This window comes from Maylandia zebra, linkage group LG3, assembly GCF_041146795.1.
Source record: "Maylandia zebra isolate NMK-2024a linkage group LG3, Mzebra_GT3a, whole genome shotgun sequence".
Classification (NCBI taxonomy): domain Eukaryota; kingdom Metazoa; phylum Chordata; class Actinopteri; order Cichliformes; family Cichlidae; genus Maylandia; species Maylandia zebra.
This window is the reverse complement of record NC_135169.1, coordinates 26,631,423-26,656,817: the sequence shown is the minus strand read 5'-3', so window position 1 is coordinate 26,656,817 and position 25,395 is coordinate 26,631,423. Positions and strand designations below refer to the sequence as shown.

The 25,395-nt window shown below is 39.1% G+C and overlaps 2 protein-coding genes across 2 annotated transcripts in view; both read left to right on the top strand.

Annotated features, from left to right (window-relative positions):
- Nucleotides 1–1,885, top strand: part of LOC143416697 (uncharacterized) — a 30,178-nt gene extending 28,293 nt beyond the window's left edge. The window contains exons 31-34 of the mRNA XM_076882175.1: nt 273–602; nt 688–1,014; nt 1,128–1,439; nt 1,533–1,885. Coding sequence (XP_076738290.1) covers nt 273–602; nt 688–1,014; nt 1,128–1,439; nt 1,533–1,885 — 1,322 coding nt within the window. The remainder of the gene's footprint in view (nt 1–272; nt 603–687; nt 1,015–1,127; nt 1,440–1,532) is intronic.
- A 388-nt stretch (nt 1,886–2,273) lies between these two features.
- Nucleotides 2,274–25,395, top strand: part of LOC106676425 (uncharacterized) — a 38,108-nt gene continuing 14,986 nt past the window's right edge. The window contains exons 1-21 of the mRNA XM_076882174.1: nt 2,274–2,303; nt 2,811–2,820; nt 3,039–3,353; nt 3,447–3,770; nt 3,891–4,202; nt 4,296–4,607; nt 4,732–5,043; nt 14,170–14,199; nt 14,935–15,090; nt 15,187–15,354; nt 15,654–15,683; nt 17,479–17,526; nt 18,865–19,020; nt 19,120–19,287; nt 19,573–19,602; nt 20,110–20,148; nt 22,040–22,195; nt 22,292–22,459; nt 23,069–23,098; nt 23,409–23,447; nt 23,645–23,683. Coding sequence (XP_076738289.1) covers nt 2,274–2,303; nt 2,811–2,820; nt 3,039–3,353; nt 3,447–3,770; nt 3,891–4,202; nt 4,296–4,607; nt 4,732–5,043; nt 14,170–14,199; nt 14,935–15,090; nt 15,187–15,354; nt 15,654–15,683; nt 17,479–17,526; nt 18,865–19,020; nt 19,120–19,287; nt 19,573–19,602; nt 20,110–20,148; nt 22,040–22,195; nt 22,292–22,459; nt 23,069–23,098; nt 23,409–23,447; nt 23,645–23,683 — 2,872 coding nt within the window. The remainder of the gene's footprint in view (nt 2,304–2,810; nt 2,821–3,038; nt 3,354–3,446; nt 3,771–3,890; nt 4,203–4,295; nt 4,608–4,731; nt 5,044–14,169; nt 14,200–14,934; nt 15,091–15,186; nt 15,355–15,653; nt 15,684–17,478; nt 17,527–18,864; nt 19,021–19,119; nt 19,288–19,572; nt 19,603–20,109; nt 20,149–22,039; nt 22,196–22,291; nt 22,460–23,068; nt 23,099–23,408; nt 23,448–23,644; nt 23,684–25,395) is intronic.

Below are 25,395 nucleotides of genomic sequence, written 5' to 3'. Positions count from 1 at the left end.
TCCATGAACATGCTTTTCAGCATCTCTTTATCGACAGCTTTTCACACACGGTTGTTGTACGCATACAGCCGGCTGTAGCTTTTCAGCTCACAGCCCGACAACACAACAGCAGAGAGAGCACAGACTTTAAGGCGGCGAGGCGTGACTGCGGGTGCCGCTCAGGTGCGTCTGACTCCCATGCGCGGCGCTGCAGACCATGCCAATCTATTGCTGGAAACTAAAAGTAGTCTTGGTTTGGTCCACTTCACATCATCTCTGTGTTTTGTTTTCAGCTGTGTCCATCATTTTAACTGGATCTGGATCGACTCGATGTTCTGGAAGAGTTGAAGTTTATCACAATAACAGCTGGGGAAGAGTCTGTGATGATGGCTGGGACTTAAATGATGCTCAGGTGGTTTGCAGACAGTTAAACTGTGGGTCGGCACTGGAAGTTCCTCAATCAGCTCACTTTGGTGCAGGAACTGGACAGATCTGGCTTGACAATGTGACCTGTTCAGGAAATGAAAGTTCTCTAACTGAGTGTCAACACAGTGGATTTGGATCAAACACATGTGAACATGGTCAGGATGCTGCTGTCATCTGTTCAGGTGAGAAAACTGTCAGTTAGTCCGTTCATTTGTGTCTTCCATTAAGTCTTTTTTGATGTAAGGATTTATTATAATGTTTTTCATGTTATTTCCCTTTTAGATCTGATTAGATTAGCTGGTTCTGGATCATCTCGATGCTCTGGCAGAGTTGAAGTTTATCATGATAACGTCTGGGGAACAGTCTCTGATTATAACTGGGACTTAAATGATGCTGAGGTGGTTTGCAGAGAGATAAACTGTGGGTCTGCACTAGAAGCCACTCCATCATCTAAATTTGGTCCAGGAACTGGACAGGTCTGGCTCAGTGGTGTGAGCTGTTCAGGAAATGAAAGTTCTGTAACTGAATGTCAACACACTGGATGGGGAAAGTACTACAACTACTACTACTACAGTTTACATTCTGATGATGTTGGTGTCATGTGTTCAGGTGATAACACTTTTTGATATGAAAAAAAACTGCATGTTTTGAGTGTTATGCATCTGTATTTTCTTTAAGATATGTATTGGAATATAGTTTGTGTTATGTCTTTTACATAAAAGGTGTGATCAGATTAACTGGATCTGGATCGACTCGATGTTCTGGTAGGGTTGAAGTTTATCACAGTAACAGCTGGGGAACAGTCTGTGATGATGGCTGGGACTTAAATGATGCTGAGGTGGTTTGCAGACAGTTAAACTGTGGGACGGCACTGGAAGTTCCTCGATCAGCTCACTTTGGTGCAGGAACTGGACAGATTTGGCTCGGTGATGTGAGCTGTTCAGGAAATGAAAGTTCTCTAACTGAGTGTCAGCACAGTGGATTTGGATCAAACAGATGTGAACATGGTCAGGATGCTGCTGTCATCTGTTCAGGTGTGAAAACTGCTGGATCAACATGATATTGCAAGATAGTCTTTTTTGAGGTAAGGCTGTATTTAAATGTTTTTCATGTTCTTTGCCTTTTAGATCTGATCAGGTTGGCCGGTTCTGGATCATCTCGATGCTCTGGCAGAGTTGAAGTTTATCATGATAACGTCTGGGGAACAGTCTCTGATTATAACTGGGACCTAAATGATGCTGAGGTGGTTTGCAGACAGTTAAACTGTGGGTCTGCACTACAAGCTCCTCGAACAGCTCACTTTGGTGCAGGAACTGGACAGATTTGGCTCAGTGGTGTGAGCTGTTCAGGAAATGAAAGTTCTCTAACTGAATGTCAACACTCAGGATGGGGAAACTCCTACTACTACTACTACTACTACTACTACGATAGACATTATTATGATGCTGGTGTCATCTGTTCAGGTGACATCACTTTTTGACATGGAACATACTGCATGTTAATGTATTTTTGTGTGACACAGAAGATGTTTTCTTTAAGGGACATATATTAAAACATCGTTTGTGTCACGTGTTTTTCATTAAAAGGTCCAATCAGATTAACTGGATCTGGATCGACTCGATGTTCTGGGAGAGTTGAAGTTTATCACAGTAACAGCTGGGGAACGGTCTGTGATGATGGCTGGGACTTAAATGATGCTGGGGTGGTTTGCAGACAGTTAAACTGTGGGTCGGCACTGGAAGTTCCTCAATCAGCTCACTTTGGTGCAGGAACTGGACAGATTTGGCTTGACAATGTGACCTGTTCAGGAAATGAAAGTTCTCTAACTGACTGTCAACACAGTGGATTTGGATCAAACAGATGTGAACATGGTCAGGATGCTGCTGTCATCTGTTCAGGTGAGAAGTTCTTTTGATCATCAGATGAATGTTAATCACTGTAAAAATAACTTTCTTTTAGACTTCTATCTTCCACTTATTAGTGTGTTTCATAATGAAATTCAGTGTGAACAGTTAAAGTCATCTGTGCAAGAACCACACTGTAGAATATTTGAGTGGTAAAATGTTTGCATCTTTCTCTTTAAACGCAGCTCAGATCCAGAGAGCTATACATTACTTGTTAATAACTTATAAGATTAGAGATTTCATTTAAATACCTTAAAGGAACATTTTAATAGTTTCAAATGAACATTTATGAGCGGGACATGGAAGATAATTTCAGAGAGGGAAAGTCAGCCTGACATCTGTATGTGCGTGTAAGTGTGTGTGTGTTTAAGGGAGACCATACCCCTGAAGATTTGATAAAGTCTGCAACTTGAAGTTTTCTTAGTTCTTTTCAGGTCTTGTAATTGAAACAATTCAAACAAAGTCTCCTGCTTCAACTTTCTTAATGTGGATGTTCCGCAGTCCTCAAAAAGTCTGTCATAATACAAATTTTGGAGCTGAATGTCTTTGTAGATCAGGAGTGAATCCATTGGACTTTTTATAGACTGTTTTATTAGGGTTCAAGCTGTGTGGACTGACAGTATTACACCTTTCAGTTTACCGTTCTGCTATAACTTGGAATCTGTGGCTGGAAACTGAAAGTATTCTATTTGTGGTCCGCTTCATATCATCTCTGTGTTTTGTTTTCAGCTGTGTCCATCATTTTAACTGGATCTGGATCAACTCGATGTTCTGGGAGAGTTGAAGTTTATCACAGTAACAGCTGGGGAACAGTCTGTGATGATGGCTGGGGCTTAAATGATGCTCAGGTGGTTTGCAGACAGTTAAACTGTGGGTCGGCACTGGAAGTTCCTCAATCAGCTCACTTTGGTGCAGGAACTGGACAGATCTGGCTTGATCATGTGACCTGTTCAGGAAGTGAAAGTTCTTTAGCTGAGTGTCAACACAGTGGATTTGGATCAAACAGATGTGAACATGGTCAGGATGCTGCTGTCATCTGTTCAGGTGTGAAAACTGCTTGATAAAGGTAATATTGCAAGATAGTATTTTTTGATGTAAGGGTGTATTAAAATGTTTTTTATGTTCTTTCCCTTTTAGATCTGATTAGATTAGCTGGTTCTGGATCATCTCGATGCTCTGGCAGAGTTGAAGTTTATCATGATAACGTCTGGGGAACAGTCTCTGATTATAGCTGGGACTTAAATGATGCTGAGGTGGTTTGCAGACAGTTAAACTGTGGGACTGCACTAGAAGCTACTCCATCATCTAAATTTGGTGCAGGAACTGGACAGGTCTGGCTCAGTGGTGTGAGCTGTTCAGGAAATGAAAGTTCTGTAACTGAATGTCAACACTCTGGATGGGGAAACTTCTACAACAATTACTACAGTTTACATTCATATGATGTTGGTGTCATCTGTTCAGGTGATAACACTTTTTGATATGAAAAAACTGCATGTTAATGTATTTTTGAGTGTTATGCATCTGTACTTTCTTTAAGATATGTATTGAAATGTAGTTTGTGTTATGTCTTTTACATAAAAGGTGTGATCAGATTAACTGGATCTGGATCGACTCGATGTTCTGGCAGAGTTGAAGTTTATCACAGTAACAGCTGGGGAACAGTCTGTGATGATGGCTGGGACTTAAATGATGCTGAGTCGGTTTGCAGACAGCTAGACTGTGGGTCGGCACTGGAAGTTCCTCAATCAGCTCACTTTGGTGCAGGAACTGGACAGATTTGGCTCGGTGATGTGAGCTGTTCAGGAAGTGAAAGTTCTCTAACTGAGTGTCAACACAGTGGATTTGGATCAAACAGATGTGAACATGGTCAGGATGCTGCTGTCATCTGTTCAGGTGTGAAAACTGCTGGATCAACATGATATTGCAAGATAGTCTTTTTTCAGGTAAGGCTGTATTTAAATGTTTTTCATGTTCTTTCCCTTCTAGATCTGATCAGGTTAGCTGGATTTGGATCGAGCCGATGTTCTGGGAGAGTTGAAATCTTTCGCAATAACATCTGGGGAACAGTCTCTGATTACAACTGGGACCTAAATGATGCTCAGGTGGTTTGTAGACAGATAAACTGTGGGTCTGCACTACAAGCTCCTCGATCAGCTCACTCTGGTGCAGGAACTGGACAGATTTGGCTCAGTGGTGTGAGCTGTTCAGGAAACGAGAGTTCTCTAACGGAGTGTCCAAACTTTGGATGGGGAAACTTCTACAATGGACATTATTCTGATGCTGGTGTCATCTGTTCAGGTGACATCACTTTTTGACATTGAACATATTGCACGTTAATGTGTTTTTGTGTGATATGTATCTTTGTTTTCTTTAAGGCATGTATAATAAAATATAATTTGTTTTATGTCTTTTTTATTAAAAGGTCGGATCAGATTAACTGGATCTGGATCAACTCGATGTTCTGGAAGAGTTGAAGTTTACCACAATAACAGCTGGGGAACAGTCTGTGATGATGGCTGGGACTTAGATGATGCTCAGGTGGTTTGCAGACAGTTAAACTGTGGGTCGGCACTGGAAGTTCCTCAATCAGCTCACTTTGGTGCAGGAACTGGACAGATCTGGCTTGACAATGTGACCTGTTCAGGAAATGAAAGTTCTCTAACTGAGTGTCAACACAGTGAATTTGGATCAAACAGATGTGAACATGGTCAGGATGCTGCTGTCATCTGTTCAGGTGAGATATTCTTTTGATTAATAACCTGTTAATATAAACTTTAATCGCCTCCGCCTCTCATTCATGTTCTTGCTAAGGCTCTGCAAATGTGTGAGACAATGAGAAACCCTGGGCACAAAACCTTAGACCACAAAACACACAATCTTGAGTTTTTTTCACAGATCATATCTGTGCTTATGTTTAGCACAAATTATTTTGTGTACGATGTATGTGGGAAGACTCTTGCTCTTGACGAAGGCGGTCGCACTTTTCTCCTCCTTCTCCTCTCCCTTAGCGTCCATGCTTAGCCTCTTATGTCCTTGTCTAGTCTCGTGTTTTTTGTATTACTTTTCCCTGGAACATTCTCTCACAGTCTGTTCTCTAAAACCTAAAAGAGGAATTATGGATTTGATCAACTGGTCCCTGAATGCAATTGACACCCTTTTCTCAACGAGAAGTCTATGCTTGGGTGAGCCTGAGTGCTGAAGATATCTACCTATTCGGAACCATGGTAATAGGGTTCTGGCTGATCGAAGCTAGTTTGGCCCTGGCTTATCGAAGAATTAAGAAAGCGGAACCGGCTGTTCAAACCCCCACAAGGCTGCCCGCTGGGATTGAAACGATGGAACTAGGCGTGAGTTTCTCAAAATGGGCTCATTGAGTGCAGCATGGATAAGATCTGGGAGAAGCTTATGGCTGCTGTGAATACTCAGAACAAGACCTCTGAGTGTACATTGGATTAAATCTTGGAGAAGCTCACTGCGGTTGTGAGTTCTCAGAATCGGCTCTTTGAGCACAAAAATGATAACATCACGGAGCGTAAGGTTGATAACATCATGGAGAAGCTCACGGCTCTCCAACGGGAGATTGAGAGACCAGCGTTGGACTGTTAGAACAGCTTTTAAATTCATATGAGTTGTTTGCACTAAAGTAAAAAACACCATCACTTCATGTGGATACCCTTTCGGCGCCAGCTGCGGTCTCAAGGCTGGAGCCGAACAAAGAACACCCTGATAACGACTGTGTTTAGACTGTTCACCCATTCTATGCAAGGCCACCTGGGTTGGCTGGAAGACTGTTTACTTAGCCTGGCAGGGCGAAGGACGCTGTCTCAGCTGAACTCTGGACACATACACGCACATGCCTTCGTCGCACTGCCCAGGTTGCCTAGCAACCATGATACTAACAGCTGGAAATGTTTCATACAGCTTTGTTTGACAGAAATGAAGGAGAACATATTTTGTTTATTTGTTTCTACATGAGCTCTGTGTGATTTGATAAGTATCTGAGGCTGAGACCACAGGACTGTAAAACATGACTTTTGGGCTTCATTTCTGTACTGAACAGTCATTTAAGATTAGCTAGTAAATAACAATTAGCTAATGTTGTTCATGAGACTAAAACCATCTCACTTTGGTAATGTAAATATAATATGGCCAATATTATAGTTATTATATTAATCATTATTAGCTATTACAGCAGTGAACATGAATTCTGTGTCAAATACTGAGCTTCAGTACAGATTCAAGTTGCAGTTATTTATATGTCTTATCACCTTAAATCTTCACTCAAAGACAAGTATCTTTGACAGTGCATATATAGGTGTTGTTCCTTCAGTATGTTGGCATTACTAAATTTGGCTCATTGCTTACATATATTTATAAAAAGAAAATGTACGAGCTGTGATAACTGTTTCTGATAGAATGAAGAGTAGACTGATATATGAAATATTCCTTTATTGGGTGAGAAAATCAGACCATGTCATAACTGCTTTAAGTCATACAGAATAGATATCAGAGCCTTAAACAGGCTGACTTCTGCTAAATGGGTCAAACTGGGCAGAAAGTAAACAAACACATAACATCCTTATAGAATATGATGTAACACTATAGATCAACTTACCTCAGAATATATAAAGCATATAAACAATTACAGCAATATGATGCAACAAACACAGCAGTACTACTAATCCAAAATACTCAAAGCTTCATAGAACTGAAACAAACATTTATTTTTAGGTCTATTCTGCTGCAGATACATACTTTAGGTTTCTGAATGCTAAACTTGTTGCTGCCTTTCATAGTGTTTAACTTGAAGGCCCTGAGTACTTTCTGCCACACTGAAAACACTGGGAGGATAAAATTATTTGAACATTACCTAACAAGACTGATTCAGGACAGACAATTAGTGATTCTAAACTTTTCTAGCAGTCCTTCACAAACAGGGAACAGTCTGTCTATTCTCTCCATCTGTCAGCTGCTGCTGGCTCTTCCTCCTCCTCTTCCTCACACACTGCTGAGTTTGTCCTGGTGGATCATCAGGGGTGCAAAGCCTCACAGATGATGTGCAGCAGTGTGTCCCTCAGTCTGTCCTCACTCTGGACACTTGCAGTTGTCACACATGGAAATCAAATGTGTGATAAGCTGCAGGATTCAAACACAAGTGTAACTTATAAACACATGTTCATACTTTTATCCCACAATCAGAGAGAAAGAAACAGAGAGAGAGAGCAGGACAGACAGACAGGTGACAGTCTCAGGTGTATACACTGCTGCAAAACAGCACAAAAGAAGGAGGATTTAGTGTTTGTGTTATTACGAAACAAAAAGAGTTCCCAGATGGTACAGTGGACACATGTGTGACTCCTGTGATTAAAGCATCTTTCTTTCAGCTTAACAAGTGAACCGTCAGCTCGTTCAAACACACGTTAAAGTCCGTTTGGCTTGACACCACCGAACAGAGGCAGCAATATAACATAGCTAACATTAACAGTGCAGTGAATCCTGCTTGTGCCGTGATATTCAGGACTGCAAACCGAGCAGCATCACTGACTTTCAGCCTGTTGTGTTTGTGGATATATGACTGACTTTAATTATCCATAAAATCATCACATTCTCTGTAAGATTAAAGTCAACTATTGAACGGCGTATATTTTGAAGTAAAGGCTTTAAAACCAAGTTAGTACAAATGGTAAATGGTAAATGGCCTGTATTTATATAGCGCTTTTACTAGTCCCTAAGGACCCCAAAGCGCTTTACATATCCAGTCATCCACCCATTCACACACACATTCACACACTGGTGATGGCAAGCTACATTGTAGCCACAGCCACCCTGGGGCGCACTGACAGAGGCGAGGCTGCCGGACACTGGCGCCACCGGGCCCTCTGACCAAACATCGCTAATGTCACATAACTTTCCCGACATGTGGCCAACAGTAATGTTTTAATGTTCTTCATTATAAAAACATTTGCGCATAAATAAGTGACATAATATTCAGTACTTACTTCTGAAAGTTTACTCTTCGGCGGCTCCGCTTCCGCCGTTTTTTTCGGCAAAATTATCCACACCACCGCCGCGCTATGAAATCTGGGATATGTTGGGCCCATCCTTAAAATTCAGGAAAATTAAGGACACATTTGAGGGCCGCATTTCGAGCAGCCTTTGAATTGGGACAGCCTTCGTCGTGTCGCTGTGCCGTAATCGGCCTTAAAATGCGGCCTTTAAGGCTGCAGACCCTGAATTGGGATACAGCCCAAATCCGGTCATTGGTAACTACACAAGCCATTCCTGGCTTGTGTAGTTACTGGATAACAAAAGCTCAACACTGCCCCTAGCGTCCTGGAGCACTTCCGTTGTGTTTTGGATTTTGCAAGTGTTTTGGATTTTGCATGTGTTTTGGATTTTGCAAGTGTTTTGGATTTTGCAAGTGTTTTGGGTTTGCATGTGTTTTGGATTTTGCAAGTGTTTTGGAGTTTGCAAGTGTTTTGGAGTTTGCAAGTGTTTTGGGTTTTGCAAGTGTTTTGGATTTTGCAAGTGTTTTGGAGTTTGTACGTGCTTTGTCTCTAGGGGCCACCGTAGTATTAGACACCAAAACTTAAAATGACAAAACTTTTTTTTTTTTTTGGCCTGTCCCGTTTGGCTCTTTTGCCATCAGAATTGTTGTCTAAAGGCAAAGAAAGATGCCCAACGGATTTACTTTACCAAACTGACCATCCCAGCCTTGCCGTAATGGTCCATTTGATTCACCTTTTATTGTTTATTTTATTTTCACTTACTGAATACGGGACAGACTTGACTGGGGGAAAGAAGGGGAGAAAGAAAGAGGGAAAGAGAAACAGCTGAGAAGAGGGACGGGGGAGAAGGGCAAAAGACAAAAACCAACAGAACGGGCAGAGAAAAAAAATGCATATATCAATCACCTGGATCACCTGCTGAGAAAGAAAAAAGAAAGCAAGCAGAAGAGAACAAGAGTAATAGAATAAACAACATCACAATGATATATGGGAATATGACAGTAAATACTAAATGTTAAACATTATTGTGCAGCACATAAGATCAACAGAACACAGTGTGCTTTGAGGTAGGAGCCAAAAAGGGTGTAGTTTGTGGGTGTGATCACCCGTGTGTACACCTGTGAGCATGGACGCGCTTGTTTTTTGTTTTTTTAAAAGGTTCCTTCATGTAATAATCTGCTAGAGGGTGTGGGGGGGGGGGGGGGGGGGGGGGGGGGGGCACAGCCCCGTCCTCCAGGGCGTGAAGCAGGTGTGGAGGAGATCAAAACTCCAGACATCCAGAGGCCCCCAGAACACAAGAGACCAAGGAAGACCAACAGAGGGGCAGCTGCGCCACTGTCCCGGAAAGAGCTGAGGAGAGTCCCAGATGAGGGCTCACTCAGCAGCCGCGGAGCAGAAGCCAGGGGGAGTTGCAGTGACGCGCCCGTGAGCTCCGCCGGCAGCCAGCTGCGCCTGAGTGACCGAGCCCCAGGCCGAGAGGCCAGGGGCACCCCACCTCCGAAGTGGCCCGAGCGAGCCCCAGGCTCCAGGCCCCGATAAGCGGCCGCCAAGGAGTGAGCCGGTGTGTACCTTGATGCCCATCCCCGGACACAAAGAACCACCAACGCACCGATGTCTGAGGGGGTCCGCCACTGGCAGGGGAAGTGGTGGTAGGGGGAGATAGGCCTCCAAACCTTGGAGGGCCTGAGATGTCCCCAGAGAGGTGGCGCCTGACACCCAACCTGACATATAGACACAGACATACAGGCACACAGATACAAACATCCATTCCCACCCTCATGCTCTCATATGCACTTACTCCACACTCAACCAACGTGGAGACAGACATAAAGAGACGTTGTACACACGATCACACTCCCCAAGCGTACTCTACAAACCGGGTCTAGGTGCCCTCGCCCCTGGAGGGGGGAACTGCACCCAGACCCAGGTGGTGTTTCCCTTTTCCCTGCGGTGGGGGGAGGCAGACCGCCCCGACTCTGCAGCAGCAGGAAGGCTCCACACTCCAGACCGCAGTCGGACTTTTTGTTAATTTATGCTCCTTTCATTTCAATAAATGATCATTAAAGGCACCAAAAACAAATAATAATATCTTAGTACCGTATTTTCCGGACTACAGAGCGCACCTGAATATTAGCCGCACAAGCTAAAATCAGGGGAAAATCCTGTTTTGTACATACATTAGCCGCACCTGACTAAAAGCCGCAGGTGTTTCAATGTTGACTTATCATATGTAAGAAAATATGCACAAAGGGAATTGTCAGTAACGAGATGGCTGTTTGGAGACACACCCCTTTTATTAATATTTTGAAAAACAAGTTAGGGGTACATATTTGCATAACTTTTTAGGTATATGTAAAAGTAATTACAAGTACGAAACGTGTACTGTGCTTCATAAACGAGTAACAAATGTAGTACATAACAATAACCTACAGCACACCAGAAAAATAGATTGGACTACCTTTTAGGCTCAGGTAAGTAAGTAAGTAAACTTTATTTATTAAGCGCATTTCACAGACAGACAATCACAAAGCGCTGTACACAAATATTAAAATAAACAATAAAATCAGTAGACATTATATACAGTGTAAAAGAACAAATATAAATAATGTAAAAAAAAAAATATAAAAAATGTAGATCAACAGAAGGCTTGTTTGAACAGAAGAGTTTTTAACTGTTTTTTAAAAGAATCCACAGAGTCAAGCAAACGTAATTGTAGTGGTAAACTGTTCCACAGCCTTGGTGCAACAGACTGAAAGGCTCTGTCCCCTTTTGTCTTCAGTCGTGTACGGGGAACAACTAAGAGACTCTGAGTCTGCGAGCGGAGAAGGCGAGCAGCAGTGTATTTTGTAAGAAGCTTGGATAAGTAATCTGGAGCCTGGCCATTTAGTGCTCTGTATGTTAAAACAAGAATTTTAAAGCGAATTCTAAACTCTATTGGGAGCCAACGTAAAGAATATAAGATGGGAGTGATGTGAACACGCTTGGTAGAGCGAGTTAGTAGTCTGGCTGCTGCGTTTTGTATTGTCTGGAGGCGAGAGAGAGATGATTTATCCAAGCTAGTAAACAGGGAATTACAGTAATCTAAGCGTGATGACACAAATGCATGAATGAGTTTTTCCAGTTCAGCTGAGGAAACCATATGTCGCAATTTAGATATGTTTCTTAAATGATAGAAACAGGAACGAGACAAAGATTTTACATGAGAGTCAAGGCCCAGAGAAGAGTCAAATATTACTCCAAGATTTCGAATATTTGACTTGACAGATGGACAGAAAGAGGCAAGAACCTGGCTGATTTTAGAATGAAGCTCAGGAGGAGCTATGATCATGGTCTCGGTCTTGTTAGTATTTAGAACAAGGTAGTTGCTTGAAAGCCAATCAGAAACCTGGGTTAAGCACTGGACTAGGGTGGACAGCCTATCCAGCTGATGAGGCTTAAAGGACATATGGAGCTGAATGTCATCAGCATAAAAATGATAAGACAGGTCGCTAAAAGATTGAATGATACCAGCTAAAGGAAGCATATAAAAAGAAAATAGTAATGGACCTAAGACTGAACCTTGTGGGACACCACAGGTCAGGGCAGCAGTGTTAGAGGAGAACCTATCAGTCCTAACAGAAAAGGTCCTATCTGATAAGTAGGAAGAAAACCAGTCTAGGGCAGAGCCAGATATACCAGCCAAAACCTTGAGCCTGTTAAGTAGGATTTTGTGGTCGATGGTGTCAAAAGCTGCACTAAGATCAAGCAAAATGATCACAGAACAATTCCCTGCATCAGATGCCATTAATAGATCATTATAGACTCTTAAGAGAGCGGTCTCTGTAGAGTGCTGCTTTTGAAAACCAGACTGAAAAGGGTCAAGAATGTGTAATTTACATAATAGAGACCTGAACTGATTTTCAACAATTTTTTCAAGTAATTTACTTACAAATGGCAATTTTGAAATAGGTCGGTAATTACTAGCAGAGCTAGGATCAAGATTCTGTTTTTTTAACAGAGGAGTTACCTCACGCATGTTTAAAATAAGATGGAACACAGCCTTGCCTCAGTGAACTGTTGATGATGGATAGTAATGTGGGACCAATGCTGGTGATAGACCCGGACAGGACAGAGTGAGGTAATATATCTACAGAGCATGATGAGGATTTCATTTTACCTAAAACTATAATTAAGTCATTTAGTGTGATTGGAGAAAAGGAGGTAAATGATCCAAGACAGCAAGGAGTATCTTCATAAGGGGAGGCACTTGAGGAAATTTTGGATTTCAAGTCCATCACCTTATTTACAAAGTAATTAAGGAAAGTATTACAATCTTCATCAGAAAGCAACAGAGCATGCTGGGTTGGAGGAGAAACAATACTGTTGATGGTATCAAATAGAATTCTTGAATTATTTTTATGACGATTTATAAGATTATTGAAGTTAGAGGATCTGGCCTCTTTGACTGATTCATTATATAGGTAAAGTAGTTCTTTAAAGTGCTCACGTGCAGTGACACGGCTTTAACAAGAAGAAAAGTCAGTCATTCGACACCATCTTCCTGCGCACTAAAACCACCAAAGTCCTCTTCTCCAGTGTCGGATACGAACAGGCTCAGGATGGCTGCGTCATCCACTCTCCGCTTCTCTCCTTTGTTGTCACTTTCAAAACCAAAGAAATCCTCGTTGTCAGTGTCAGAGTCGAACACCTTCAGAAGGGCCGTGGCGGTGTCCTCCTCTCCATCATGCAGCAGTCCAGCCCTTCGAAATCCGTTGGTGATCATGGATGTTTTCACACTTTTCCACGCTGTCAGAATCCAGTGGTGGAGTTGAGCATAACTTGCTTTTTGCAAGTTTATCGCCGCTCGTCATCCACGCCTCCCACTGAACGCATAGCGCTACTTTGAAGTTTGTTTTTCGCGCTACTTGTACGGCACTACGTTGCCTGGCGGACGGACATGTGACCAACATACCACTCTTGAACCCCGATACTGTGTGTCTGATCACATGCCCTTCCGCCAGGCAACGTAGTGCCGTGCAACAGCGGAACAAACAAAACAAATCCTCTTACGATATCACAAAAATCATGGACAATCCACAGAAAAGCCGCACCTGACTAAAAGCCGCAGGGTTCAAAGCTTGTGCAAAAAGTAGCGGCTTATAGCCCGACAAATACGGTGTATATTTTCCCAAAAATATTGTCTACAGTACTGATAGACCTACATTTCCTTACACTGAAAATCTTTCTTTACACCACCACCATAAAACATCACACCAATTTCTTTGTTCTATAAAAGAGTCATAATTCCTAACAAAAAAAAATCTGCATTTTCTATTTGTTACTAAAGGCTCACTCATGGCTATCACTTCAAACTGATGAGTTAATGTTTTTAAATAATTTTCAGTTTTAACAATAATAATAATACTTCTACTATTTAAATGCATGATATAAATAGCCTCCAAATTTATATTGTTAAATTGATTGTTCGAATAATGTTCGGAATTATCATTATAATAACAATTTGCATCAAAATCACTGTTGTTTTTTAAAATTAACTAATTTATGTTCAATTGGATCAGCTGCAGCTGCCCAGCCAAGGAAACTCGTGTCTTTAAGCTCATGCCAGAGAAGGTTTGGACTTCTGTAGTTAGTGAGTTAGTGAGCTATATAGAAAGATCCATTCTTTCATAGATGCTATTTTTAACAATTTTAACAATAGATGCTGTATGCTATTTTTTTCTTTTGAATCAAGAGATATGGGCCTGTACTTCTGTTCAAATAGCAAATTCTTAAGATGATGTATGTAAACCGTTATTGTGTTGTTTTCCTGGGTATTAAAAATAAATAATTAAATGTTTTATCTTGGTTTACAGGTATTTCTCCAAGTCCAACAAACCCTCCTGGTATGAAAAAAAATCCATTTTCTTCTAATTATTGCTTTTACTTTAAATTTAACAGGGTGGGATAATGTATGGCACCAATCTTCATTCACTTTAGAAAAAACAAGAAGTGTGTGCATATGTTTGATTTTTTTTTAAATTTACAGAAGTTTGCTATGAAATATGTTTCAAAAATTCTATAGCTGTAGTGACAAATATGTTGTGTATGAGAGACATCACCATATGTTATAACACATTTAATTTAACCTCCTAGGACCTGGTGTCCACATATGTGGACATCACATTTTGGGTTGTCTACACCAAATTACTAAATTTTGCTCTTCAAGGGCCTGATATCCACTTACAAGGACGTTATACTGCCACTGTTCTATCGAAATTTAAACCGAATGTCCTCATATGTGGATCTCATTTTTCTCAGAAACAAAAATCCGGTTAAAAAAAAAATCACATAGTTCTTTGTTTTTAAATTCATCAGGTCCCAATCAGCCCAAATAGCAAAAAGAAATTAAGAATGCATGCCACAAAAGAGTTCGGGTCTTCGGAGGTTAAAGCACGAATGTCTATTTACCACAGATTACTGTAACATGACAGCTTTTTCAATAGTCGTTAACATGTAAAGTCACAATAGAAGTAGAGACATGTTAGATAAATGTGATATAAAAATAAAAAGAAATTATGTGAAATTGTTTCTCGTAATTGTGAAAGAGTTTTGTGATTTTCTCCTTGTCTCCTCTACAGAGCCAGTGAAGTTTATTATAGACTTGAACTTGCTCTTCCCAAGATCCAGTCTGCCCCCAAATTTCATTGATCTATTCAGAGGCTATGTGAGAAATGTGTCCTTCCCCCAAACCATCACTGAGTCTTTAATACTAGAAGACTTGAACTTCACCACATGTAAGAATTTTGTGTTCAATCACATTTAAATGTTTTCATACTCTGGTGCATGATTTATGAGCTGTGTTTGGTGATTGTCTTAAATGTGTTTATCAGGGTGCTATCCAAACTCCACTGGAGGACTGCAGTGTCAATGTGAGGACCAGTTTGCCTGGTCATGTGACAAATGTGGCCTATACGGTGCATGCAATAATGTCACCTCCCAAACCTGTGAATGCATCAAAGGGCTTCCTCCTGGTGGAGAGTTCTGTGAACCAATCACAGGTAAGCACTGAAATCTTCTAGCTGTTGCTACAGAAAAGTGCTTTCACCAAAGACCTTGTTGAATGTATCTGACCAGCATGTGTTCATCAACATATAGCATTGGTTATGGTCATTATGGTCATGTATTAAACATATGCTTCACTGTAAACTTTCTGTTGTTAGAAACAATGCTGTGTTCTTGTTCTTGTTTCCTTTTTTGTCTCTTTGTCATTTGTGTTTTTGGTTTTCTTTTTTGCTGTTAATCACTTTTGTCATTGACTAGAAAATGAACAGTTTAAAACCATAATTGTCCTCTACAGATATTGCTCCATGTCCACCATCAACTCCTGGTATGTGAACATTCTTCTTGCTTCATTGTTCCTTCTTTAAAGTATTGCTCTGCAGTAAATGTCATTACAAAAAGATGTGTAGTCACTGTATTTTACAAACCTAAAAAAATCTTTCAACAGTTCAAATTGTGTTAATAATTTATAATATATAATATAATATAATATATAATATAATTTTAAACTTCCTTTTATGACCAAAGCCTATACAGTGATAATATATAACCACGGCACATTAAGTGTTCTGCTTCATGTCCTTAAAACAAACACTTGATATTAAAGACATAATATGTAATGTTGCAAGGGTGATGTACATTAGATTCTGTGGCTGCATTTGAAAATATTAATTTGAAATATCAAAAAGTATGCTATAATCTAACTGTAGAGCTGGGCGATATAAGATTTTTTCATATCACGATATGTTTTTTCATTTCAGGCGCTTACGATATCTATCACGATATAAGCCAAATAACTATATTTGTAAGATTTAAATGTGCCGTTGCTCACAAGTAAAATGTGAAATAATCAGCAGCTTGTTTTTATTTAAATATTTATTTCCCATAATAAGTTCAACAGGGTAGATGTACTTAAGGAACATGAGACTTTTTCAGATAAATAAAGGCAAATATTGCAAACTACACAAAAGGCAGCCGCTAAAGCGTTTAAGTTTCAAAATAGAACAAACGAAACAGACTAAATTGTCAATTCCACTTAGAAACAAAATATTAATTCTAAAAATAAATCTTAGTTTGTTTTACAGAAGAACAGACAAAACTGACTAACTTTTGTCAATATCAAATAAACTGAGAACTAAAAGGAAATTCTCAATCTCTCCTTGTTGTATAGCTTAGCTTTTCAAACAGTTTTAACAGTTACTTTAGTCTGACAAAAGCCGAATGATGAATTAGCGCTTCCAGTCAGAGACTGAGGCTACGTCCACACGTACACGGGTATTTTTGAAAACTGAGATTTTCCGTTTTCGTTTTAAAAAATGATCCCGTCCACACATAAAGGCAGAAATGAAGGAAAACGCTGCTATGAACATGCCAAAGCAGCAGGTGGAGCTAGATTCCTAACCGTGCAGAAATGTTGGCCAATCAGAAGTCTAGAAGCCTCAGTGGGAAAAAGTAAACAAAGCTGGGGCATAGAAGCAGAACCGAGTCGTATGTGTGGAGGGACAGTAACTGTGTGTATATGTAAGCATTTAAACACTGCAGAGAGTAGAATTAACAGTATTGTAGAAATTCATTTCACCGAAACAATAACGTGGCGCACAGTGTGACGCATGCACCAGTTTATTGTATTTCCAGACTTGCTTTTGGCACAATTTACAGTGCGCGCTACTCTGTTTTTTGTCAGACTTGAAATAGCCGAAATACCTTCACACTACGGAACTTCTATGGCTCTTCCATTCGACAATCTCTCCGGCATTGGAACCATCGTCTGTTTTCTCTTCGGTAACCTTCGGTCACGCTCGGTTGATTTTTCTAGTCGGCACACTCATTTCCTCCATTACCCGCTGGCTGCTTCCCAAACAAACACACGTGCGGCTTGGCACTTGTGCTGTATGTAACAAGTCACGCAACGTGACGCTGCGGCTGTGATTGGTTCGGCTCTGCGCTACTTAATTTGGATTGGCTGACCTTTTTTTTTTTTTTTTTTTTAAGAGGACAAGAGCGGAGAGGTCTATCACGATAGTTTAATTTCTCTATCGAGAAAAAGTTATATCGCGATACATATCGTTATCGTTCTATCGCCCAGCTCTATCTAACTGCTATTTTTTTTCCTGTTTCCATAGCCACAACACCATCAACAACATCAACAACATCACCTACACCAACACACAGTAAGAAGTTTGTAATATATAGTGAAGAATGAAGGTCTTTGTGTGAGCTCCAGATTATTACAATACAGCTCTTTAAATCATCTGGGATGACATCTGTTTGGCATGTGAATCAATTAGCTGGGAGTATTTAAATTTTCAGTTTAAGTGGTGGTAGTCAATAAGGTTTGACAGTACCAGATTAGAACAGTGCGGACTAGGGCCGGGTATCGTCACTGATTTGTAGAATCTATTCGATTCTGATTCACAAGGTCCTGATTCAATTTGATCCCCGATTTGATTAGATTAGATTTGAATCAGAGAAATTTTGCCTCTGTCAGAAATACTTATAATTTTGATAATTTATCAGTACTGACACTTGTGAGACTTGATCAGACGTGTAAGTGTCCCAACATTACCCGATGCTGCTGAAGTAAAGCAGAGCAAAGTTACAGAGGTTTTATTAGATACACAGCTAAGTGTTTTGCAGTTCTGCATAAATTTTAAAAAGTTTACATTTCTTCAGTATTGAACAACAAAACTTACGTTTCCTTGTTGGATTCCATTTTTGAAAAAACAACAACAACAACAAAACAGCAGCTGACAGCACTGAACACAAACGGTAAACTGATGCATAATAAGCAAGTGAACAATGCAGAATATAGATTTGAGATGGGAATCTGTTCTTGAAGTACAAGGAGAGAGAGAGAGCTCTGCAGGAAGTGTGATTTTTCTTTTTTCTTTTTTTTTTATCGTGGTTTAAGCAAAACAGCAAAAGTAAGAGGGAACTCATGACAATGTTTATCAAATGTGAAGTGTAGTTCTGATCTTCTTTTGCTGTTGGTTCAGTGAAATTTGGTTGGAGAGTGACGAACCGTGCAGCATCAGAGTCTGTGAGATGTGGACTTTTAGCCCTGACGGAGTGTCTGTGTATGCCGTCGAGTGAGAAAGGCAACACCTCAAAGATTCTGATGTGACGTGGCCGGGCTTTGTGTTTGCATCTTTGTGTGGAATCTGTTTATCTGCTCTCGATTGCTCTTTTAGCTGTTTGGCAGTTGTTGAAATGAAAGCTTTAACCTGAAATTCTGTTTTTTCTGGAAAAATACATTTATATTTAAAAATCGATTCAGGATTTAATGAATCGATATTGCGTTATTCAAACTAAATTCGATTTTAATTGGAAAATCGATAATTGAAACCCATCCCTAGTGCGGACTTGGGGAGCAGATGCATCATCAAAATTTTGACCGTGTGGAAACAGGGGGCATTAAAGTAACAGCTTTTGTTAGCATTTTCTTGTAAATATCTTCCATCATTGGGTTATGTATATGTGATGGGTTGTGCCCTTTTTTTCCTTCACAGCACCAATGGACTTTGATATAGTCCTTGAATTACACATCCCAACATCCAGTGTGGCCCCAGATTTCAGTGATGTACTCAGACACATTGTGAGAAATGTCTCCCTAAACCAAATCATCACTGAGTCTTTAACACTGAAAAACCTGACCTTCACCACATGTAAGAACTTGATCTTAATTGACTTTTGTACTCAGTCATATGTAATAGTGTTCATGTGATCCTGCATGACTTATGAACTGTGTGTGTTGTCTTAAAAAGGGTGCTATCCAAACTCCACTGGAGGGCAGCAGTGTCAGTGTGAGGACCAGTTTGCTTGGTCATGTGACAAGTGTGGCCGTTACGGTGCCTGTAGTGATGTCATCTCCCCAATATGTGGGTGCATAAAAGGACTTCCTTCTACTGGAGAGTTCTGTGAGCCAATCACAGGTAAGCACTGAAATCTTCTAGCTGTTGCTAGAGAAAAGTGCTTTCACCAAAGACCTTAATGAATGTATCTGACCAGCATGTGTTCATCAACATATAGTTATGGTTACTTAGAATCATTTATTAAACATATGCTTCACTGTAAACTCTCTATAGTTAGAAATAATGGTGTGTTCTTGTTTCCTTTGTCTCTTTTTCATTTGTTTTTGGTTTTTCTTCTTTGCTGTTAATTAATTTTTGTCATTCACTAGAAAATGAACATTTTAAAAGTATAATTTCCCTCTACAGATGTTTCTTCATGTCCAACAACAACTCCTGGTATGTGAACATTCTTCTTGCGTCATTGTTCCTTCTTTGAAGTATTGTTTTGCCGTAAATATCATTACAAAAAAAATGTGTAGTCACTGTATTTTACGGAAGTGTAGAGCTGCCACCCAGGGAAAAGAAAAATCGAGCCTATATCACGTCATAACGTGAAAAGTTTACTGTTGTAACATTACACTCTTCATGTCTGAACAATATACTATCATGCAAATACAATATACATAATTATCATGTTCGTGCAATATAATATTTATTTTGTATGAACATAAAAGTTTTTTGTTATAACGTGATAGTAGTGATAGTATTGTACAACCATGAAAAGTATATTGTTAGAACAATAAACTTTTCACGTTATAATGTGATATACCTCTATTTTTCTTTTGCGTGGGTGGCAGCTCTACACTTCCGTAATATATAACAACAACACTTTCAGTGTTCTTAGTTTGAAATGTAAAACAGTATGCTGAAATCTAAACTGCTGCTTTTTTCCTGTTTTTATAGTCATAACACCATCAACAACATTAACTACAGCAACAACCGGTATGGCGTTTGAAATGTAAAGTAAAGAATGAATGTCTGTGTGCGAGCTCCAGATCATCAGTTGCTCTGTAAAATCTAAGACATGAATCACTTTTGTTGTACCAACACAGCTATTTATTTGGCTGCATTAGAAAAGAGAAATTTGAAATATAAGAAAGGTATGCTGAAATCTGAACTACTGCTTTGTTTTTCTGAGATTTTCAGTCCCAACCAGTGTTGGGCAAGTTACTTTAAAAAAGTAATTAATCATAGTTACTAGTTACTTCTTTAAAAAGTAACTGAGTTACAAGATTCTAAAATAAATTAATTACTTGAAAAGTAACTATTGTTTTACTTAAAAAAAAAAGTTTAACCCTCTGGGGTCCAGGGTATAATTGGACATTTTTAACAACTTTTGATTTTACCTCTACAGTTCACTTTTAAAAACGATTTACTTTGCCTTGTTTGGTATCATCCTTTTCAGCACAACCTCACGTGTCTGAATTTACAGTTTTGTTTTCATTTTGACATACTGTATTAACACAATTGATCTAAAATCAGACAAAAAACATAACATCCAAGTAGAAAAAGTTATATTTTTTACTGTAACAACCACAAACATTTTTAATGAATCATATTTCATAACTTTAAATGCAAATATAAATTGTCAATTTTAAAATCATATGTACAAGTTTTGCAAACAACAAAGTTATTTGCAGCCATTCAACTTTCACCCTTTAAAAAAAAAACATTTAAAGCTATTTACATAACAAGCAGGTGTTCTGCATTCAATAAGATGCCACACAAAATATTTGTGCGACTCCCAAAAAATAATTTCTGTCGACTATAAAGGAGAACATCACAGCCTGATACCTGGAGGTCTGACAGCAGCAGGTGTATCACTCCTGTTTCTACCTGGAGACAGCAGTCGCCTCATTGTTCTGACACACAACACCAACCTATCCACAACACTACACACTAAATACACTAGACAACACATTAACTACACACCCCAAACACGCTAAACGTCACACATCTCTCACATCTCAAAACTCTCTCTCTCTCTCTTTCTCTCTCGCTGACACTCCTAAAACCTCCCCCTCTTCCTAAACAACCAAATGTCATGTTTTCATATCATTTTTTGATTGGTCGACATGGTGCATTTTTTCACCAACATGAAAGGTCTCTTTTTTGTTTAGTTTTTTTATTTTTTGCTCATAAGCAGAGAGTGCTTGCTGCGCTGTCCTTGGACAGTAAACATGATGAAGCTATTGAGGAAAAAACTCTGCGTATATATTGTTTATCATGACTCTGGTTTTACGTGGCCTCTCAACACAATTTAAAAACTGGTATATATCACCATTTTGCTTTGTCATCTTAAAGTGGTCATGTGATTGGCTTACCATGACTACCTTATTCTTCCTCAGTCAAACAGCAGCACTCATGTGATTATTTTGCCCCCTTTGCTTCAGGTGTTGTGCCAAAAAGCAATTGTGTGCCAGAAAGTGATTGCCGTCCGCGGGAACGCGCGCAGCTGCTTAAAGCTGTAGCACGTAGATTAGAGCATTTTCAGATGAAAACGCCGTTTTAAAACCTGTCCGGGCTAGTGTGGACGTACCCTTAGTGAGCTCTTTAGAATGATCCATCCTTTCATAAATGTTTGGAAAAAGGGGGACTGCATGGCTAGGTGCTCTTTTATACACCTGTCACAATGGAGCTGAAAAAAAATCAAAAAAAAACATTTAAGAGGTGTGGCCCTTCACTTCTGTACTTCTTCTAGTCCTGTACGTCTCAAAAGAAGTAGAAACATGTTAGATCAATGGGATGTTTGTTCATAAACAATTTATGTAAATGTTGTTTCTCATAATTGTGAAAGAGTTTTGTGACGATTTTCTCCTTGTCTCCTCTACAGAGCCAGTGGAGTTTATTATAGACTTGAACTTGCTCTTCCCAATATCCAGTCTGCCCCCAAATTTCATTGATCTATTCAGAGGCTATGTGAGAAATGTGTCCTTTCCCCAAAACATCACTGGGTCTTTAATAATAGAAGACTTGAACTTCACCACATGTAAGAATTTTGTGCTCAGTCACATTTAAATGTGTTCATACTCTGGTGCATGATTTATGAGCTGTGTTTGGTGATTGTCTTAAATGTGTTTATCAGGGTGCTATCCAAACTCCACTGGAGGACAGCAGTGTCAATGTGAGGACCAGTTTGCCTGGTCATGTGAGAAGTGTGGCCGATACGGTGCATGCAGTAATGTCACCTCTCACACCTGTGAATGCATCAAAGGGCTTCCTCCTGGTGGAGAGTTCTGTGAACCAATCGCAAGTAAGCCTCTGTCACAGCCAGTTTCTAACTCCTTGCTCTGCAGCACAGACACCCCCAATAATGCAAACCAACCAAAAATAATTATTATCCTGTTTTGTTTTTTAAACTCTTTTTACAGTATGGCAAAAAAAACAAAACTTCAGCTTCAACTTCTCTCCAGTCCTCTCTATCTTATGTTTTTCTCTATATTGTTTATTGCATATTAAGGTTCCTGTTTACTCTCCATAGAAAATAGAGAAACGGTACATTTGCAATAGCAAGATACATAAAATTCGATGATATTTCCGTCCTTCTAATGGAGAGTTTTGTAAACTAATCACAAGTAAGCACTGAAATCTTCTCGGTGTTGCTACAGAAAAGTGCTGTCACCAAAGACCTTATTGAATGTATCAGGCCAGGATGTGCTCATCAATATATAGCTACGGTTACTTAGAATCATCTATTAAACTTCAGTGTAAACTTTCTGTTTTTAAAAATAACGGTGTTCTTGTATTTGGTTTTTTTTTGTCTCTTTTCTTGATTGTGTTTTTTTTTGTCTTCTTTGCTGTTAATCATTTTTGTCATATACTAAAAAAATAAACATTTTCAAACCCTGAATTTCTTCCACAGATATTTCTCCATGTCCAACAACAACTCCAGGTATGTGAACAATTCTTGCTTTCCTTGTTCCTTCTTTAAAGTATTGTTTTGCAGTAAATATCATTAAAAAGTTGTAGTCACTGTATTTACTAACCTAAAGTCTTTCAACAATTTCACCAAGGCTTATATGGTGATGATATGTAAGCACAGCACTCCTGTCCTTAAAGCAAACACTTGATATTAAAGACATAATATGTACATTGCAAGGGTAATTTAAATTAGATTCTGTGGCTGCATTTAAAAATATTAATCTACAGCACAAATAAAGTGTGCTGAAATCTAAACTGCTGCTTTTTTTCCTGTTTTATAGCCATAACACCATCAACACCAGAAACTACAGCAACAAACGGTATGGTGTTTGAAATGTAAAGTGAAGAATGAATGTTTGTATGTGAGCTCCAGATTATCACTTGCACTGTAAAATCTAAAACGTGAATCACTTTTGTTGTACCAACACATTTATATGGCTGCATTTAGAAAAGAGAAATTTGAAATATAAGAAAAGTGTGCTGAAATCTGAACTGCTGCTTTTTTCTGTTTTCACAGTCACAACACCAGTAATAACAATGCCTACTACAACATATGGTATGATGTATGAAATGTGAAGCATAAATGTTTTTGTGTGAGCGCCTGATCATCACTTGCACTTTAAATTCTGAAAAACTGCATGACTGTTGTTGTAACTACATCCGTATTTAAATGATCTGCAACTACACCCTATTTATGTGATTTTGTTAATAAATTTAATCTCTGTTAATACTTTATATATTCATATGCAGTCCCAATCAAAAGTTTAAGACCACCTGCAAAAAGTCAAAAAATCATATTTTGCATGGATGGATATTAACAAGGTTCCAAGTGGAGCTTCAAAATGCAACAAGACAGAATGGGAGTGTAATGGATGTTTTCATTTAATAAAGCCTGGACACAAACAGTGAGCGGTCGCTGGACAGAACCCCAGGATTTTCCCTCTGGAGACTCGAACTCCTTTATAGGAATAAGATAAATCATTTTTTGAGCATGCAATTTATTGAAAAAAACTGAAACGGGCTGTGTTACTGCTGGATTCATTGTCATTTTCTGTCAGGTAGTCACACTGTAATTCCGATGGCCAAAGACAAAAAAGGTTTCTTTTGTTTAACGTAGTCGGGTTGTTTAACTGCATAAGCAGGATCTCTCACGGCGCACCATCGCTGCTGAGATGGGCCGTAGTAAGACAGTCATTTGAAATTTCTTAAATGATCCTGAGGGTTATGGAACAAAAAATTCAAAGCTGTTTTGGTTGTCGCCATTACATATTCAGTTTACCATTCTGCTATCCCTGAGTATCTATGGCTGGACACTAAAACTACTCTGTGTTCTGTCCCCTTCATATCTTCTCTGTCTTTTGTTTTCAGCTGTGCCCATCATTTTAAGTGGATCTGGATCAACTCTGATGTTCTTGTAGAGTTGACGTTTTTTTAGGAATTGCTACCTGATGTGGTCAAAGCATTTGTTCCATTCGATCCAGGTTTTAACCATGAGTTGTTGTCATGAACTCTGTGTAGTGACTGAACAAATTAGATTGTGGATATTAGCAGAAATAAGCCTATTATTTTAGTGTGTCAGTAGAGTCTCTCTTTTAGCAAAATAGTGAGGATTTTGGAAATTACTCACCAAGCTCTACTTGGTGTAGAGCTGCTGCACCAAGTTCTTAAATCAACTGCAGCAGGACTATATTATTATTATTATTATTATTATTATTATTATTATTATTGAGCAAGTAAATCTGAGCTGTCCACTTTGTACTTATTCTTACAAAAGATTTTTTGATATCTTCAAGACTTTTTAATATTCAATACTCTGACATTCTCACTATTTTAAAAAATAGTTTACATTTTTTTTTTCTTTCAACCAGCATTTCCTAATTATACATTGTATGCTTGACGTGGGTCATCAATATGGATACATCATTCTAAATTTCATTTATTTGATCAGTCTTCAATGCCATAATTCTTTCTTGTGACTCATTTTTAAGGTGGTTCACTCACATTAAATGAACACTTGACATCTGAATCATGTATAATCCAAAAAACAAGAATATGATAACTACCATCACTTAAAATTAATCCACTTGTTATTGAAAAATGAGCATTTGGAAAAACCATTTTGTTAATAAGGGTTATACTTTCTTTGGTAATCTGACTAGGTTTACTAGGTCAATTGAAACCGATGACTTAATGTTTTTAAATAATTTACATTTTCAACAAGATTTATATAAATGCTTCTACTATTTAAATGCAATATGCAAATACTAT